Source organism: Elephas maximus, chromosome 5, assembly GCF_024166365.1.
Source record: "Elephas maximus indicus isolate mEleMax1 chromosome 5, mEleMax1 primary haplotype, whole genome shotgun sequence".
NCBI lineage: Eukaryota > Metazoa > Chordata > Mammalia > Proboscidea > Elephantidae > Elephas > Elephas maximus.
This window is the reverse complement of record NC_064823.1, coordinates 98714109-98731858: the sequence shown is the minus strand read 5'-3', so window position 1 is coordinate 98731858 and position 17750 is coordinate 98714109. Positions and strand designations below refer to the sequence as shown.

At 33.4% G+C, this 17750-nt stretch overlaps 1 protein-coding gene across 12 annotated transcripts in view; it reads left to right on the top strand.

Moving 5' to 3' along the window:
* Window positions 1-17750, top strand: part of ADGRL3 (adhesion G protein-coupled receptor L3) — a 945099-nt gene that overhangs the window by 454538 nt on the left and 472811 nt on the right. For all 12 annotated transcript variants that reach the window (XM_049886210.1, XM_049886209.1, XM_049886208.1 and 9 more), the window contains one exon: window positions 66-279. In XM_049886210.1, the coding sequence (XP_049742167.1) occupies window positions 66-279 (214 nt within the window). The remainder of the gene's footprint in view (window positions 1-65; window positions 280-17750) is intronic.

The following is a 17750-nucleotide window of genomic DNA, read 5'->3' as shown; positions in this document are numbered from 1 at the left end:
ACACACATAACTTTTCTTTGTATGTAATAAAGATGACTGATGTTTCTTTTTCTTCCTTCCTGTAGCTTTCAGCCGTGCCCCAATCCCTATGGCTGTGGTTCGCAGAGAGCTGTCCTGTGAGAGCTACCCCATAGAGCTTCGCTGTCCAGGAACAGACGTCATCATGATTGAAAGTGCCAACTATGGGAGGACTGATGACAAAATTTGTGACTCAGACCCTGCTCAAATGGAGAATATACGATGCTATCTGCCAGATGCCTATAAGATTATGTCTCAAAGGTATGATACTTTTAATATTCTTTTCTTTGGGCATTTATTAAAAACTTTCAGAGGACTTTCATCAATTTCTAAAATACTGACTGGGCCAGTGTTGATATCCCTTAATAATGAAAAGAAGATCTTTGATTCTAAAAAGGGTGGTCAATAGCAATTACACTCATTATGATAAAAGATTCAAATTATGTTGTCTTCATAAATTAACTAAATATTAAATATCTCAAGTACTTGTTCACTATAACCATGATTTCCTAGAAATCAGTGTGAAGTTATTCATTTACCAAGTGTTCATGCTTTCTGACTACTTGGGCACAAAGTAATTTTCAAAATAATATGAATAAGTGATTGTTAAGTTGTTAGAATTAATATCTTATTTTAATAAATGATTGTTGTATACATTATTAATACGAATTATCACATGCCAAGTGTCTCATGAGCAACTATATCTGAGGTATACTTGAAGAACAATAGCCTCTCTGGGCAAATTGAGGACTTTCGTTTGACAGTTTCTAAAATGCTGACTTGGCCAGTGTTAATAAGAAATACAATTTTAAACTTAGGGACTCCATTTTCTATAAATTTGATTACATTTTATTCTCGTTTCTCTCATTTTTGTGTATTTAATATACCTCAATGTATGGCTAATTCTCTGATGCTATGCCAAAAAACATTCAAATCATTTCATGTAGGTATTGAAATGGTCTCTTGGCACTGGTTTCCCAACGAATAATATAGAATGGAGGCTCTGACTAAATTGTTATTTTAGTTTCAGTCAGACAATGATATGAGATTCTTTAGAATTTATTTTGGATGGGAGTTGAGGAGGAGATGCTGTTTTTATGTGATTATGTTTTTATTTAAAATGTAACAGAAGCATTTATTTCACTAGCTCTTTGATCTCTATATGATTTGCATTGAAACCGTTTTAATCCTTACATTGGTATTATTAATGGCCCCCAAAATAAACCTTTAATCTTATAATTATTGCAAAAAGTAGTTATAATGGATTCTCTGGAGCCATTGAATGATATGGGATGTATCCATAAAGTGACAAATCTGTAGTGTAAAAATAGTTTAAGCTCCCTTTTAAATCATTTGTTTAAGCCCTCCTGGTGGTTTATCATATAAGAGTTGTCAGCTGAAATAATTGGTTAACTCTCCCTGGAAGCAAGATCCTCACTTGGACGTGGACTATGAAAACCTCATTTACACTTGTCCAAAACAAAGCTGTTGACTCTTGGAGAGATGGAATTGGCTTCTATCTTGCAAACTAGATAAGTTTACAAGAGATGGGATGACCATGTCTATTTAAGCTGCCTTATAATGAACTCCGCCAGGCGCTCCTTGGAAACTCTGTGGGGCCGTTCTACCCTGTCCTATAGGGTCGCTATGAGTTGGAATCGACTCGACGGCACTGGGTTTTTATAATGAACTTTGGTTGCACTGTTGTGCCTGTAACAGCATGTTGAATAATGATAATAATTACTGATTTTGATATAGACATATTGTACTAAGAATGATATACATAGTAAAATCTAATGGAAGGCATCTTTTTTAAAAGGTATCTTAGATTAATTATTATGTTTTCTTCCATTTAAATATCTAGGAAGAAGCTATATCAGGGTATAAACATTTTTAGGCAAGTTTCTAGATGGGAGGATTATTACTAAATACAAGAAGATTATTATTATTTCTATATCCTAACATGAATTTGTTAAAAAGTCTTCACATCTTGCTATAGGTTAAAAAATTACACAGGTATTCACAGGCAGGGACAGATGTGAAACATCATTCATGTGGATGTTTGAATACACATTGGACAAATGTAAAAATTAAACTATATATATACATGTAAGTATAAAAAATATAGAATTTAAATTTGAAAGGAAATGGGACAATTGATTTCTACATTTTTCTCCAGTAGACCCATCCAATCTACTAACTGATATGGAGAAAGCAAATTCCTCATCAACCCTCCAGAATTGTGTCTACCTCTTTCATTTTCCAATGAGAGAACTTGTTAAAACACTGTACCACTTTTACTTACCCTTCTCAGAACTTCTTACCTTACTTATTATCAATACCTACGTCCCTCCCTCTTTGTTGCATCTAAATATAAACAAAGCTAAACTTTCACACAGTTGACTTGTGTTGACTAAAGTAAATTGTAGGCTTTTAAAGGGCGGACTTTCTGCTGATTGTACCAAAAACAAACTGGTACAAATGAATAAATAAATATGCTTCAACTTTTGTCATGCTACTTAAAAACTTTCTTAACTCTGGATTTCTGTTTCTGCCTTTTTCTTTTATGTTTAAACACTTCAGAGATTTAAAAAGTGTATATTATATACAGCTTTCTAATCTACATGTGAAAATAACTGTTAGCAATTAGATTACTAGAGAAATTTTACATTTCAAATTCAGCTAATGTTTCCTGTTATCTTCAGCTATTAGTGAAATGTTTTCGGTTATTAAAAACTTAACTCTACCAATACTTGAAAGTCATAATATGTAGTGCACTATGCCAATTATCCTGAGGTTGGATGATGTCGGGAGATAAATAAGTCAGGCTATGGTTTCTGCCAACAAAACCATATTGTTTTTTGGACAGATAAGAGAGAAATGATTATATTATTTGTTCAACATTTTATTTTTATTTAGTTTTCAATTCTCGAGGAGTTCAAAAAAGGAGGAAAACTCTTTCAGCTAGATAAAGATAGGGAGTGATTCACTGAAGAAGTGTTACAGGTGGCCTTTGAAGGATGTATGAAATTGCAACTGGCAGCATTAGTCAAAGCTTTGGCAACCAGACGAGGCCATAGTGATGCTAGATACGTAAGTGGAGAACATCCAAAAGAAACACAAGGTAACAGCTTTCTTTGGATAATTCTTATCTATCCTTTTCTTCTACGACATCACAAGCTTATTGGTGTTCTGCTGTGGATGTAGCACTATTAAGTCTCTCTAAGGCCTCTTCCAAATCTGCCACTGCTTTTGTCTTCAGCCAACCCAGTCACCTCCACCAGCAAAACACACACATGCACAAACACAGTCCACCCCAAAGGTCAGGTGCACATATTCTTAAGAAGCCTTGACATTTCTAGATGACACACTAGCTTTATGCTATTCCCTTGTCAGTAAAACTCTCATTAGATTCCTCCTTATAACTTGGACATATTTGAATGTAAATGTGGTAAGTTTGAATGTCATATATGATGACATCCTTTGTGCCAGCTTTTTCTCATACTCATTTTAAATATGTGGTACTTACTTTACATATAATTGCTGAAATTTTTCCAAATTGAAAAAAGTGTTTGTTAGCAGGCATAAATATATATGTACAAATAACTTTTTTATTGAGGTATTGTATATATATGTATATATAGATAAGTACACATATTATAAGTGCAAGACGTACAACTCAGTAATTTTTTGCAAACCAAGCTCACCCATGTAACTAGCAACCAGATTTAAAAACAAAACGAAACAACAACGATGACAAAACAGTATTAAGGGACCATAGAAGCCTCTCTGCCTCATGCTCTGTAGCAGCCAGACTCCCCACAATGATTACCACTGTAGGGAATTCTAACATCTTAAATTAGTTTTACCCATTTTTGTACTTTAAGTAAATAGATTCATATAGTATACAAATACTATTTTAAGTATGTGGCTTCTTTCATTTAATGTATTCATTTTTATATAACTTTATTGGAACATATTTTATATATTGTATAATTCACCCATTTCAAATATAAAATTCAATATTTTTTAAAATAAATTTACCAAGTGGTACAACTATCACCATAAATCAGTTTCAGAGCACTTTCATCACCACAGTAAGATTTCTCATGCCGATTACTGTTAATCCCTACCCTATGCAATGATTAATATGCTTTGTCCCTCTGTGTCTATGTCCAATGCATTATTTTTAAGCTAAAAAATGAATATTTGAAATCAGCTTGGATTTAGTGTAATTTGCAATAGGAACAGTGTATAAGAAATAGTGGCAGTTATTTCTGGAGGCATGGGCCTAAATATATTGCTTGCCTTATAAATTCTCCTAAAATCTAAGGTCATGACTCTAGACATTTAAAAAGGTACTCTTTTTGGAGCTTTCTGTCAAGTAGGGACGATAAAACAGACTGTGAGTTTTATTTAATGGTAATTAGATTCATCTACCAATTCTATTCTTACACACTGTATATCTATCCTATTAAAACAATATACACCCAGAGAAAAAGAGCCCAGATGTTATCATCATATGGTTGATCTGGTATGCATATATAAAAAAAACACCCATACCAAATATAGGTATTTTTAATAATGGAGACATATTCAAAAGTATAGAGTAGGAGTATTTTTTTCCCTATTAAATGAGTAACCTAAGTTTGATGGTAGCCTTTTAGTAGTATTGTAGTATATTATATTTTAATATGTGGTAATTATATCAGGAACATGACAGAGAATGAGACAATGAAAATATGAATTGTTTCTCACCTTTCAGAAAAGTTATACTTAAGTTTATATCGGTGGCACCACAGGGGATTTTACAGCTTATAAAACCATCTTTGTTTCTGTAGGATTCATTCCTGCTGTAGTTAAGAACTCTGAATAGTAGTAGAATAGATGCCAGTAGTATGTGTTTGTATGTACATAGTCCAGAAATGTTCACCAATAATTATGATTATATACGTGAGTTTTTTCATTTGAGTGTTCTCCTTTGGTCCTTTGACAGCTCCATTACATTATGTCTTGTATTTCTCCTATGTATGATAACAGATTTGGATCTGTTATATAATAACTAGTTATCATAGCAGAGGCTTTATTATGAAATCCATGTTTGATGCAGTAAAAAGAACAGATAGGCATAGGGGCTGTAATATATAACAAATTGCCTTAAGGATTACTCTTTGTGTACATAATTGTTTTAAAAAAGGGAAGGAAAGGAGGACGGAAGGCAGGAAAGGAGGAAAGGGAGGAAGGAAGATAACTTCTCAAAGGAAAATGTAGATAATATGGAAAAACAAGAAAGTTTCTATCTCCAGTTCATTTATCTCCTCACTTCCAATATTTTTGCCCCTTTAAATTCTGAGAATACATTTTGATAAAATCCTACTAATATTCTTCCCAGTACTCCTTGATATTATTATTTTATTTTGTTTTTTGGTGAAAATATATACAACAAAACATACTCTAGTTCAACAGTTTCTACAAATCGTATTCTACAGTGTCATTGATTACATTCTTCAAGTTATACTATCATTCTCTCCATCCTTTTCCAAATTATTCCACTACCATTAAGATAAACTTACTTCCCCAAAGTGTCTCATCTAACCTTTTGAGTTGCTGTTGTCAACTTTACACCACATAGATTATTCTTTGAAAGAGCACAATGCCCAAGACATTCTTTACTAAATAAGCTAAACTATTGTTTGGCTTAATGCTGAATTCAGATTAAGGCTTAAAGTTTATCTCAGGGCAATATTTTTGGGGGGTTATCTCAAGCCTCAGTGCCTCCAGGAAGTCTGAATTCCATTACAATTATAAATTCTATTCCATACTTCTCTCCCTTTTGATCAGGACTCTCCCATAAAATCTTTGACCAAAGCATTTTGTAATGGTATCCTAGCACCATCCAGTTCTTATGGTCTTATGGCAAAGGACACATTTGTTCATGGAGACAATTAGTCATACATTCCACTTACTCCTCTGATTCCTAGCTCTCCTTCTTCCTCTTCTACTTCAGGTGATTAGAGTCCAATTGTTGTACCTTAGATGGCTGCTCATAAGCTTTTAAGAATCTTGGTCCAATGCAATGAACTAGGAGATTTAACAAAAACACTAAAAATAGTATTAAGACAACTGACAGGAATGTACCATGAAACCATGCCCCTAAATCTTCAAACCAAGAAAACAAATCCCATGATGTTTTTGGTTTTACCTGAAGAGCCTCAGTAGCTGCTCACTTTTTTTTTTTTAAATATACTTAACATAGTATTTACCAATTTGACTTTTTTTCAGGTATACAGCTTTGTGATGTCAATTACATTAATCATGTTGTACAACCATTACTCTTAATTGATGCCAGATTTCCCATCACCATAAACAAAACTCATTGCTTTCCAAAGAGTGGCTCTCTCTTCTCCCCCTCCATGCCACCCCAGTAACCACTAATAAACTTTGGTATCTATGGTTTTGCCTAATCTTATCATTTCATATAAGTAAGATTATACAATATTTTACCTTTTGTGACTGACTTTTCTACTCAACATGTTTTCAAAACGAGCCCTGGTGGTGGAATGATTAAGCACTTGGCTGCTAACCAAAAGGTTGGTGGTTCGAACCAACCCAGCGGCTCCAAGGGAGAAAAGACCTGGTGATCTGCCTCTGTAAAAATTATAGCCTAGAAGGCTCTATGGCACAGTTCTACCCTGTGCTATAGGGTTGCTATGAGCTGGAATCGACTTGATGGCACACAACAATGACAACAACATTTTTACAGTTCATCCATGTTGCAGCATGTATCAGTATTTCATTTCTCTTTCTGGCTGAGTAGTATTCCATTGTATGTATTAACACATTTTATTTATCCATTCATCTATCAATGGACATTTAGATTGTTTTCACCTTTTGGCTGTTGTGAATAGTACTGTAATAAATGTTGGTGTACATGTGACTGTTTGCCTCACTGCTTTCAAGTCCCTGGATATATACCTAGAAGTGGGATTGCTGTGTCAGGTGGTAGTTCTATTTTTCATTTTTTTGAGCAACCACCACACTGTTTTCCACAACAGTTGTACCATTTTGCATTCCCAACAACAATGGAAAAAGGTTCCACTTTTCCCATATCCTCAACATGTGTTATTTTTTGTTTGTTTGATCTTAGCTCTCCTAGTGGGAGTGAAATTGTATATTGTTGTGATTTTGATATCTTTGTAGTAAGTTAATTTTGAATTAAAATTTTATATATGTGTAAATCTGTCTCAGTTATCTAGTTCCGCTGTAACAGAAATATCACAAGTAGGTGACTTTAACAAACAGAAATTAATTTTCTCACAGTTAGGAGACTAGAAGTCCTAATTCAGAGCACTGGCTCTGAGGGTAGGCTCTCTCTCTCTCTCTGTAGGCTCTGGAGGAAGGTCCTTGTCTCTTCTGAGCATCTGTGGCTTGGCATCTGTCTTCCCCCATCTCTGCTCTCTGGCTTACTTATTTAACCTCTTTCCTGTCTCAAAAAGAGATTGACTAAAGATACACTCCACATTAATCCTGCCTCCTTAACATAACAAAGACAGTGCATTCCTAAATGAAATTATAACCACAGACTTAGAGGTTAGGATTTATGACACGTATTTTTGATGGCACAATTCAATCCATAACACACTCCAAATTAAATATTTTAGTAAATGATTCAAATATTTCAGGACACTTAGGATGAAAGGTAACAGAAGTTGTGTGGGCTTCTTCATTTGTTCCATGGGGGCCATTAAGCCATTATTGCAGCAATTCTAGAAGTACATTTTGGAGAAATTTGGAATTCCTGTGACATTTCACAGAATCACAAGGTCAAAACTATTTTCATAATTATACTCACATGGTGTTTACCTTTTTCATTGTGTCGACATAAGCATCGATGGTGCAAAAGCAATGGCAGATAAAATGGCTGGCATCACAGGGATCAAGGCAGTAACAACACTGTATTTCTAAAAATGTCAGTTTTATTTTTTAATATGGTAATAATTGATGGATATAACACTCTTATACTAATGATACAACTCACTTGTACTAATGATCTATGAAGTCCTCAATATTTTTTAAGAGTGTAAAGAGATCCTGAGACCAAAAAGTAGAATCGCTGCTTTAGCAATATAATTATTTTTTCACTTCTACTTATCAGCTGAAAATTGACCATGTATGTTTTATCTTCATTGTTATTACATTACAGAATAATCATTCTATTTGCTTCAAAATAATCTGGGCTTTTTTAATGAGTGAATTATTTTTGAAGAGAATAATACCTGTATGTTATATAGTTATCCCTGCTAGTAAAGAGCCAAATTAGAGACATACTATAAGATCATTTTTTGTTCAGATCCTCATGTGGTGTTTATCATTCACAAGAATTGTATAACTCATTTATAATTAAACATAAAATGATTTGAAGAATAAAAACTTAGGTTGGCTTTTTTTTTTTTTTTTAGTGAAATATACTGCATAGATTGAAAACACATTATTTTATTTTGGTGAGGAGAGGCAATCCTGTTACGATATTCTAAACATGAAATGTTGGAGGAACTAAATTTATAAGTATGTAGACCAGAAAAAAAAAATTATTTTAATGTATCAATTATGTCAATGTCTTAAAAAAAAAAAGTCAATCTTGTAGAAACAGAGTTTGAGAAGTTTGAGCAGCTATTTCCTGACATTCTTGGAGTTTAATTATTTAATTACTTTTGTGATCCTTTCTTTTGTCGGCATTAAAAACTCCAGTAATTTTAGTGACTAAAAAATTAATTACCAAATAAAACTAAAAAAGACTTAAGTAGAATTAGAGTTAGAATGATAGATTGACTTTGGAATTTGTTGTGTTTGAGGTATCATAAGCCATAAGAACTGCTTTTTTCACTTACAATAACTGTTCATCTTAGTTATTTCCCTACCTCCAGATTTTTATATAATTTTATATGCTGTGGTCAATCTGTAAAACTTGACATTTTGTGGAAAATATTTAGAAGAAGTTACCAAAACAAACAAAAAAAATGAAAAAAAGGAAGAAAAAAATAGGAGTTTCTGATTAGAAGAAAAAGGCTAAAATACTAAAATAACTATCTGGGCAATAGCTTAAATCCAAATTGAAAGGAACCGATTAACTATGAACATAAATTCTGTCATTGGTAATGGGACAGCACCAGAAACTGAAGGAAAAGAAGTTACCATGATATAACAGATTTTCAGAATAAATAACTTAACTTCTCTTTGCCTTACTATGGCAGTTTTAGAGATGGCTGAAAGCTATTGGAGGAGTAGGTCCTAAAGTATTTTGAAAGCCCTTCATTTTTTCAGGCACTATGTTAGTTGCTTTACATATATCATACCAAGAAAATTATTATCATTCACATTTTATAGATGAGGAGACTGCATTGGTGTTTAAGAAATTTACCTATAATTACTTATTGTATGATGTTGCAAGCATTCATAGCCTACTCTCTTTGGCTACAAATCCCATGATTTTTTTTTTTTAATTATACTATTTTTTTTTTTCTCTTTCCTAAGGCTTTAAGAATAATTTTTGTTGCACCAACCCAAACCAAACCTGCTGCCGTTGAGTCGATTCTGACTCCTGGTGACCCTTAAGGACAGAGTAGAACTGCCCCATAGGGTTTCCAAGGAATGTCTGGTGAATTCAAACTGGAGACCTTTTGGTTAGCAGCTGTAGCTCTTAACCACTAGGCAACCAGAGTTTCCTTTTGTTGCACAGAAAGGTCTTTATTCACTTTTTGACAGTATCAGGAAAAGCAAATGAAGAATTCAAATCCATCCACAGTTTATGTAATTAAATTTGTTGGTTAAATAAAAATAAGGTTTTATGAAACCATGCTTATAAAATTGATCAATATAGCCATTGAGCTCATTTTGAGGAAAGCTTTCCCTTGCCTACTGGTTGTATATAGGCATTTTTTCTCTAGTTGAGTTTTAATATCCAGATTAGGATATAATGTGTTAGACTAAATGAAAAAATCAAAGCCAAAGCCATTGCCATCGAGTCAATTTCGACTCATAGTGGCCCTATAGGACACAGTAGAACTGCCTGCCCTGTAGGGTTTCCAAGGAGCAGCTGGTGGATTTGAACTGCCAACAATTTGGTTAGCAGCCCAAAGGTTAACTACTACTGTGCCACCAGGGCTCTGTTTGACTAAATACCAAAAGACCAAACCCAGTGCCATCGAGTGGATTCCGACTCATAGCGACCCTATAGGACAGAGTAGAACTGCCCCATGGAGTTTCCAAGGAGCGCCTGGCGGATTTGAACTCCTGACCCTTTGGTTAGCAGCCGTAGCACTTAACCCCTAAGCCACCAGGGTTTCCGTTTGACTAAATAAAAAATAACATATTCAGTTGTTACTGGTAATGTTGATAGTACTAGTTAGTATTTATTGTATGCTTACTATTTGCCAGAAATCCCTGGTAGCGTAGGGGTTAAGTGCTACCGCTGCTAACCAAAGGGTCAGCAGTTCAAATCTGCCAGGCGCTCCTTGGAAACCCTAATGGGCAGTTCTACTCTGTCCTATATAGGGTCACTATGAGTCGGAATTGACTTGATGGCACTGGGTTTGGTTTTATTTTTTTGGTACTATTTGCCACATACTCTGGTTAAGACTTATTTTCATTACTTAATTTACTTCTTCCAGTAACACTATGGAATAAAACCAAAAACAAACCAAACCCGTTGTTGTCGGGTCAATTCTGATTCATACAGACCCTATAAGACAGAGTAGAACTGCCCCATAGAGTTAATAAGGAGCAACTGGTGGATTCGAACTGCCGACTTTTTGGTTAGCAGCCGTAGCTCTTAACCACTACACCACCAGGGTTTCCAAACACTGTGGAATATATATTGTTATTATTCCAATTACGTTAATTAGATTTTGATGAAGAATATATCTTAAGCTAACACATCTGCCTTATCTGAGAGATTTGGAGCTTTGATTATTCTAACAAAGGTGTTGAAATATTAATGTTTAAATAATGTTTAAAAAGAAATGTGTCCCTGATCATGATCACAGTGGTGAGAAAGGAGATCATTTCCTCTCATAATAATACTCACCCAAGTATTAGATTGATTTGGCTCAGGTTTTATCAATATTCAATTACAGTCACACACAAATTTTTATTATTGAATTTTTTGACAGAAATAATCTTTATTGCTGTGAATATGAAACTCACCATCCTTTTTCATTGGCATCAATTATTTTTATAAAGTGTTTTATGTAAAATAATGCTTCTTGGAAAAACAAGCATCAATAGAAAAGAACTGTTTTTCTAATTATTTCCAGCCATGACCATATGTAAGCACTGTTTATTGAGAATTACCCGTGAGCCAGACAATGTTATAAGCACTTTATATGAATTAGCTCATTTAACTCTATCCTCCTGTGAAATGGATATGATTGTTATCCTTACTTCACTGATGAGGGAACAAAAGCACAGAATTTAAATTGCATTCCAAATGCTGCACACTAAAAGACAGAGCTGCAATTCTAACTCAGGCAAGCCAGCTCCAGAATCCAGGCTAACTACTACAATCTATTGTTTTGTTAGCTGTGCGTAAAATGTGTACCATTTTTAATATAAGGGACTAACAAGGAAATAAGTATGAACCAGCCACTGTTACTGAAAAGAAGACATACACACATACATACACACGTGCACACACTTGCACACTGTTAATGGTTGGTCGTCGTTTTCACATTATAATAAGAACATGGCAATGAAGCTTATTACATTATTTAGCCTTTATTTGCTATATTGGGATACCGTTCTAGGTAAAAAGACCCAAGTGCTTGTGATGACATTTTTTACTTAAAAAACATATCTATGAAATACAGTTTTGTTACTGTTTTTTTCTAAATATTTGGGGTTTCAAGGGAACGTACTTACATACAGGAAAACTTACATAAATGTGAATTTACTGGTGATAAGGAAAAAATACTTGAAATTGATGTGGTATTTATAAATAAAGAAAACAGATGTCCCTTAACATACAAACAGTGAAAGTTCATGTGTTAGAAACTGAATATATCATATAAGTACTTTGAAATACTTGTAAATGAGAAAATGTCCTTAATCAAACTTGAATGTAAGTGATGGAATTCTATAAAATTTAATGTTTCATATAATGTGATTTGAAACAACATAAAACCTTACAATCAAAGCATTTGCTAATAAATTATAAAAATGAAAGTGAATCTTTTGTACAATACTATAGTAACTTTTTTTTTTTTTATAGTAACTTTATCATATAGATTCATTAATTCTTCCTATTCTGGTTTTATTTTTATTTCCCTGCTAATACTAAGATTATGCTAGAACATATCACTAAATTTGCCTCCATAAATACTGTTTTCTCTCTACTAACCATAAGGTTTATTGATTCATTGTTTCTTCATTATTAAGAATATTATGAAGTAAATCACAGTTAATAAATCGTTCTGTGTAATATATTTTGAATCTGTCCATTAGGTGTTGATGTTATTTGTTCAACTTCAACAGAAAGGTTGTTTTCCAAGTTGTTGGGGAACTACAATAACCCTAATATTTGTTAATATGAAAAAAATACATAAATTGAGATTTGCTTCAGTAAAATTATATATGTATTTTATTACTTACTTAGCAGGAACTTCTGTAAATTATATTTACTTGTAACTAAATTTACCAGATGGTAAGAGCAAAATGTGTTTTTTGGATGTATATAGGCTGATTTCAGTATATAAATTTGTGTGTGTGTGTTTTGGCTAGAAAGACTTGAGGTTTTTCCAAAAATGCTAGTAACCATAACTATTTGTACTATCAAGCTTATGAAAATAAACATTTGGAGCTGTTTCTTGGACTTGTTAGTGTACTGAGAATATAATACTTGGCACAGAATACAAGTCTACAGGAATATTGCAATGTAAAAAGAAGAAAATATTTTTAAAAAGTAATCAAAAGATAAGAGAGATGGCAGTTTGAAAAGGAAGAGAATAGATGGCTATAGGTTTACAAGTTAATGGAAAATTGAAGTAAAGAAAACTTTTCCACCTAAGATTATTGATATTGTTGAATTATTTAGAGCCACTTTGATGTTCCCAAGCCTTTACCACTGATCATTTAAATAACTCTGTATGTGTTACATTTAATCAGAATATTCCCAGGAATCTGAATTTACTTAGCAAATTTAGTATATCAATGATATTAACAGCCCCTTATCAATACGAATATCTTTTTAAAGATAACATTCTGATTTAGTAACTTCAACTTTTTTGTTTATTATGATAGTAGTTTTTATTTTTAAAATTACAACCATGAAGTCCACCAAGCCTGGATTCATGCTAGATCCTTGTGTTTCTGATATATGCTATATATGTTTTTCTGATATATGTTTTAACTACACATTTCTAATGTTACTTTTTTTATCTTCTTTTTCTCCCAAATCACAAACTATTTGTCTGTTCATTACAATATACTGTAAAAATACCTGCAACTGATTTCACCAGTTAAAACCAAAACCCCTTGCCATAGAGTCAATTACCAACTCAGTGACCATATAAGACAGAGCAGAGCTGCCCCGTAGAGTTTCCAAGGAGTGCCTGGTGGATTCGAACTGCCGACCTTTTGGTTAGCAGCCATAGCTGTAAACCACTATGCCACCAGTGTTTCCGAAACTTGTCCAGAGAGTGGAAATTATTGCCTCTTTAAAAATTAGGTATTTTAAAAACTAAGGTCCCAAAAATGCACTCCTTTTTCACAAGTTAGTCGTTTCAAAATCTGTCATAACCAAAGACCTTTCACCTTTGCAAGGAATTCAAGCAGATCATCCTTGCCTGAGGCGATAGAATTTTGAATTACTTTCCATATTGGTTCTAACGAAAGCTAGAGCCCTTCAAATGACTTTACATTAAATTATTTCCTCCAATACCATTTCCCTGCTGTGACATAAAAACATGTTATAATTGTGTTGACAAATACCATGTTTAGTGTAATCTTCCAAGGAAAATCATAGAAGTGGGAAAACATAAATTAATGAAAACAGCACAAAGCCCACGTGGATACTGGATTCAAACAGAAGCACCTTCCCTCAAACTAACCAAAAAATATGCTCCAATGTAAGTTTTGAGATGCATAATATGCATCTAACATGTTATATGTTAATTCATATAAAGGAAAATATTATTCTGATGTGATATAGTTCATATAGATATTTGAAACAATAGCTGTACTTACATTATAAAATGTCAGTAACAAATTACAAAAAGATGCTACAATTTAAATCTTAGCCCATTGATGTGTTTAGTCTCTTATACCACAATTTCTTGTGAGAAATGATTGAAGAGTGTGTTGGTTTGATGGTTATAGTATAAAATCAACATGTGTTCAGAATAGCAGCTTTGAAAATAATATGCTAGTAGTTTTGGCATGTGCATACACGCCCCTCCCCCATATGCAGAGACATACATACATGTGTACACATATAAATTAACTGAGAACAGACCTTCTGAAATAAAAGTATATAGGGTATTTATAATGTATATTTCTAGAATGCATATTAATTTCAAGAAAAAACAATGCACATACCCTAAAATCACATAGTTATATTCTTATATAAATGCTCAAGACTTCAGAAGGCTTACTTTTTTTCATTTAGTTAGAAGTAGAGGAACATATGTTTAACACATTTATTTAGAAAAATCATTTTTATTTTGTTGGAAGGATGGAGCAGACATAATTACTTTACCAATTATTAAATTGACGTTCAAACAGATAAAATGATTTATCCAAGGTTAAGTATGACCCTCTGTCTTTATTACAACTTCAATTTTCTAAAAAGATTATCATAAGTAGTTTATTTGGAAAGCAGACTAACTGATATTTGTTCTTATGAAATAAAATCTATCTTCCATTTATTGGCAAGATAAAAATGGTTTACTTTGTTTGATTTTACAATTGAAAAATAAAGTTTCTAATTAGAAGAGAAAGGGAATTGAAAATGGGACATTCCGCAGTTGTGTTGAGATTTTTCTTTTTTAGAAAAGGTATCTCTTTTAGCTCAGAAATTATATTAGTTTGGGGAAGGTGTTTGGAAACCCCCCTCTATTCTTCAGATACTTATGTCTCATCTGGTATCACAGAGTTGTGCTTTCAAATCTTCCCAACAAACTTTGGTTTGATATCTAAGCCATGTGTCCTGGTGCATGTTACCTCTCTAAGACTTCTAAATCAGGGGTAAAATATTTGTCTTGAAGACTTACAACAAGAGTATAGAAATCTACTTAAAGCGGAAAGCACAGTGCTATGGTGGTTATTATTACTTGGCTAGAAGACTTGTTTTTGAATTATCTTCTATTGCTTTTTTTTTTTTTTCTATTGCTTAGTACCAGGCGTCATGCTCAATGCCGGTAGTGTTTCTTTTTCCTATGTCAGTCAAAAGATAAGTGTTTTAGAAAGTCACCTCAGAGAGACTCTCTCTGCGTTGCCTTCAGCAATATATCTACCTTATATTCTAAAGAAATATGTTACCATACATTTACATTTGTAAATGTTTTTCTTGTTGTATTCATTTTAATTCTTTTATTTTCTGACCTTTGGTTAAAGAGTTCTGATTCTGGGAAAATCCTTCAAGCAGATAAAGCTTACCCGCAAAACATTTCTGCCTCCCCTTTCTTCTTTATCTGTTTTAGGGCTTCCACTTTAAGTTTTAGGACTTCAGGTCTCATTTCTCTAATATGAATACTTTACCTTCCCTACCCCACTCCTTTCTTTGTATTCTTTCACTTTTACACTCTAAAATTACCTTTTGTATTTTGATCAGTTACTGATTTCCAATTCTTTAGATTTATCTCTCAGCCAAATGGGTCAAAATCTATTAGGTAATTGACAGAATGACACTTTCTGTTTTCTTCAAATCACACAAAAAAGCAAAACCTTTGCAAGACACTTTGGCCAAAAATTTGGGACCAAGTTTTTTTTGGGGGGAGGGGGGTGGGGCCGGTATCGAATATGTATTCATGAAAACCAAATAACCATGATTGGAAATATGCAAATTCTAATTCTCATAATTCACAGAACCTAGATGAATCTGAAAATATATTTACATGCTAAAACTAACATATATTTTACACTTAATTTTCTGTATCATACTTCATGCCAGTATGATATGTAAATATATTTATTTACGTGCTAAGACTAACATATATTTTACAATTAATTTTCTGTATCATACTTCATGCCAGTGTAATACAGGCCTAGTCCATCAATGTTCCATTGAGGCCTTTAAATTAGGGAAATAGAATCATTTCTGGAAGTTTTTTTTTTAGGGGTATATAAATAAATAAAAATGAATCCATATCTTTCTTAGAAGGAGAGTGGAAGCAATATCATTTCCAAGTCCTAAAAACTACCACACCTAGAAGTTTCCATCACCCTTGGGTCCTAAAGTGACTCATGATCTTTTTAAAAACAAATTGCCCAGTATTCATCCCTTTACTTGATTATCTGTGTGTATAAATTGCTATCTCATATATTAAGAAAAGTAAGTAAATTTTAGTTTTAAATGGGAGAAAATCTAGCTAGTTTTAAATAAGTAAATAGATAAATGAAAATATATTGCTTCAGATAGATGAATAATTCTCAGGAAAGTTAGCTTTATGAATTGCTTCATGGAGGTTAAAATGACTTCTCTCATGTCTGCTAGTTCTGGGTTGGCTGCTTCTTTAAAGCTTGCATAAGGCAACATCCTGTAACGTCCAGTGTCTCTAGGCTTCCTTTCATCCCTATAGCAGTTCCAAGACTCAATAAATATGAAGTGTGTGTGTGTGTGTGTGTGTGTGTGTGTGTCTTTATGCCAGCATGTCCATTTATCCTGTCTGGGCAAGTCTCCGAAGCAGTCACTTTGGCAGATGGGGATATGTAGATTGCCTTAAGCCTGTGGTTCTCAGTTGGGATGTTTTTCCCCCGAATGGACATTTGGCAATGCCTTGAGACATGTTCAGTTGTCACAACTGTAAAGGTGCTAATGGTGTATACTGTGAAGAGGCCAGACATTTTGCTAAACATCCTACAATGCACAGCACAACCCTCGACAACAAAGAATTATCAAGCCCGAAATGTCCATAGTACCAATGTTGAGAAACCCTGCCTTGAACTACTCAGTTACCATCCCTGGAGCTAAGAATGTTTCCAATCCCAGGAGAAGCACATGCCTAAATACAGGGAAGGATACTCAGCATGGGCAAATCTGTATGTTCTTGACAGAAAACGAGAGGAATAAATGTTGGGGAGACAATCAGAACCATCCGTCCAGACTCCAAAGGCATTTCAGTATTTCATGTGGAATTTCACAAAAAGGTTACTTCATCACTAGAAATGGTAACACTGGGTATAATATTGTATAATATATTACAGATATAACCAGGGCTATTATTATTTCCTCAAACTCTTTGCCTTCCGCTCAGGAGTTCCTCTACACAATTAGAATGAGCAATATTTTGAGCCATGAAAATGGTACTATATTGATAAAAAATGTGCCTTAGGTATATGTTCACAAATCATTCCTTTAGGCTTGGTATTGAGAAATTGAATTTTGTAGATTTCTTCTACTCTGCTTAATTTAGATATTTCAAGCAATAATCTCTGTAGATTTTTATAGAGGGAGAATTATCCTTGTGAATTTTGTCTTGCCAGTGTCATTTTATTATGCCAATATTGTTGAAAACATCTTG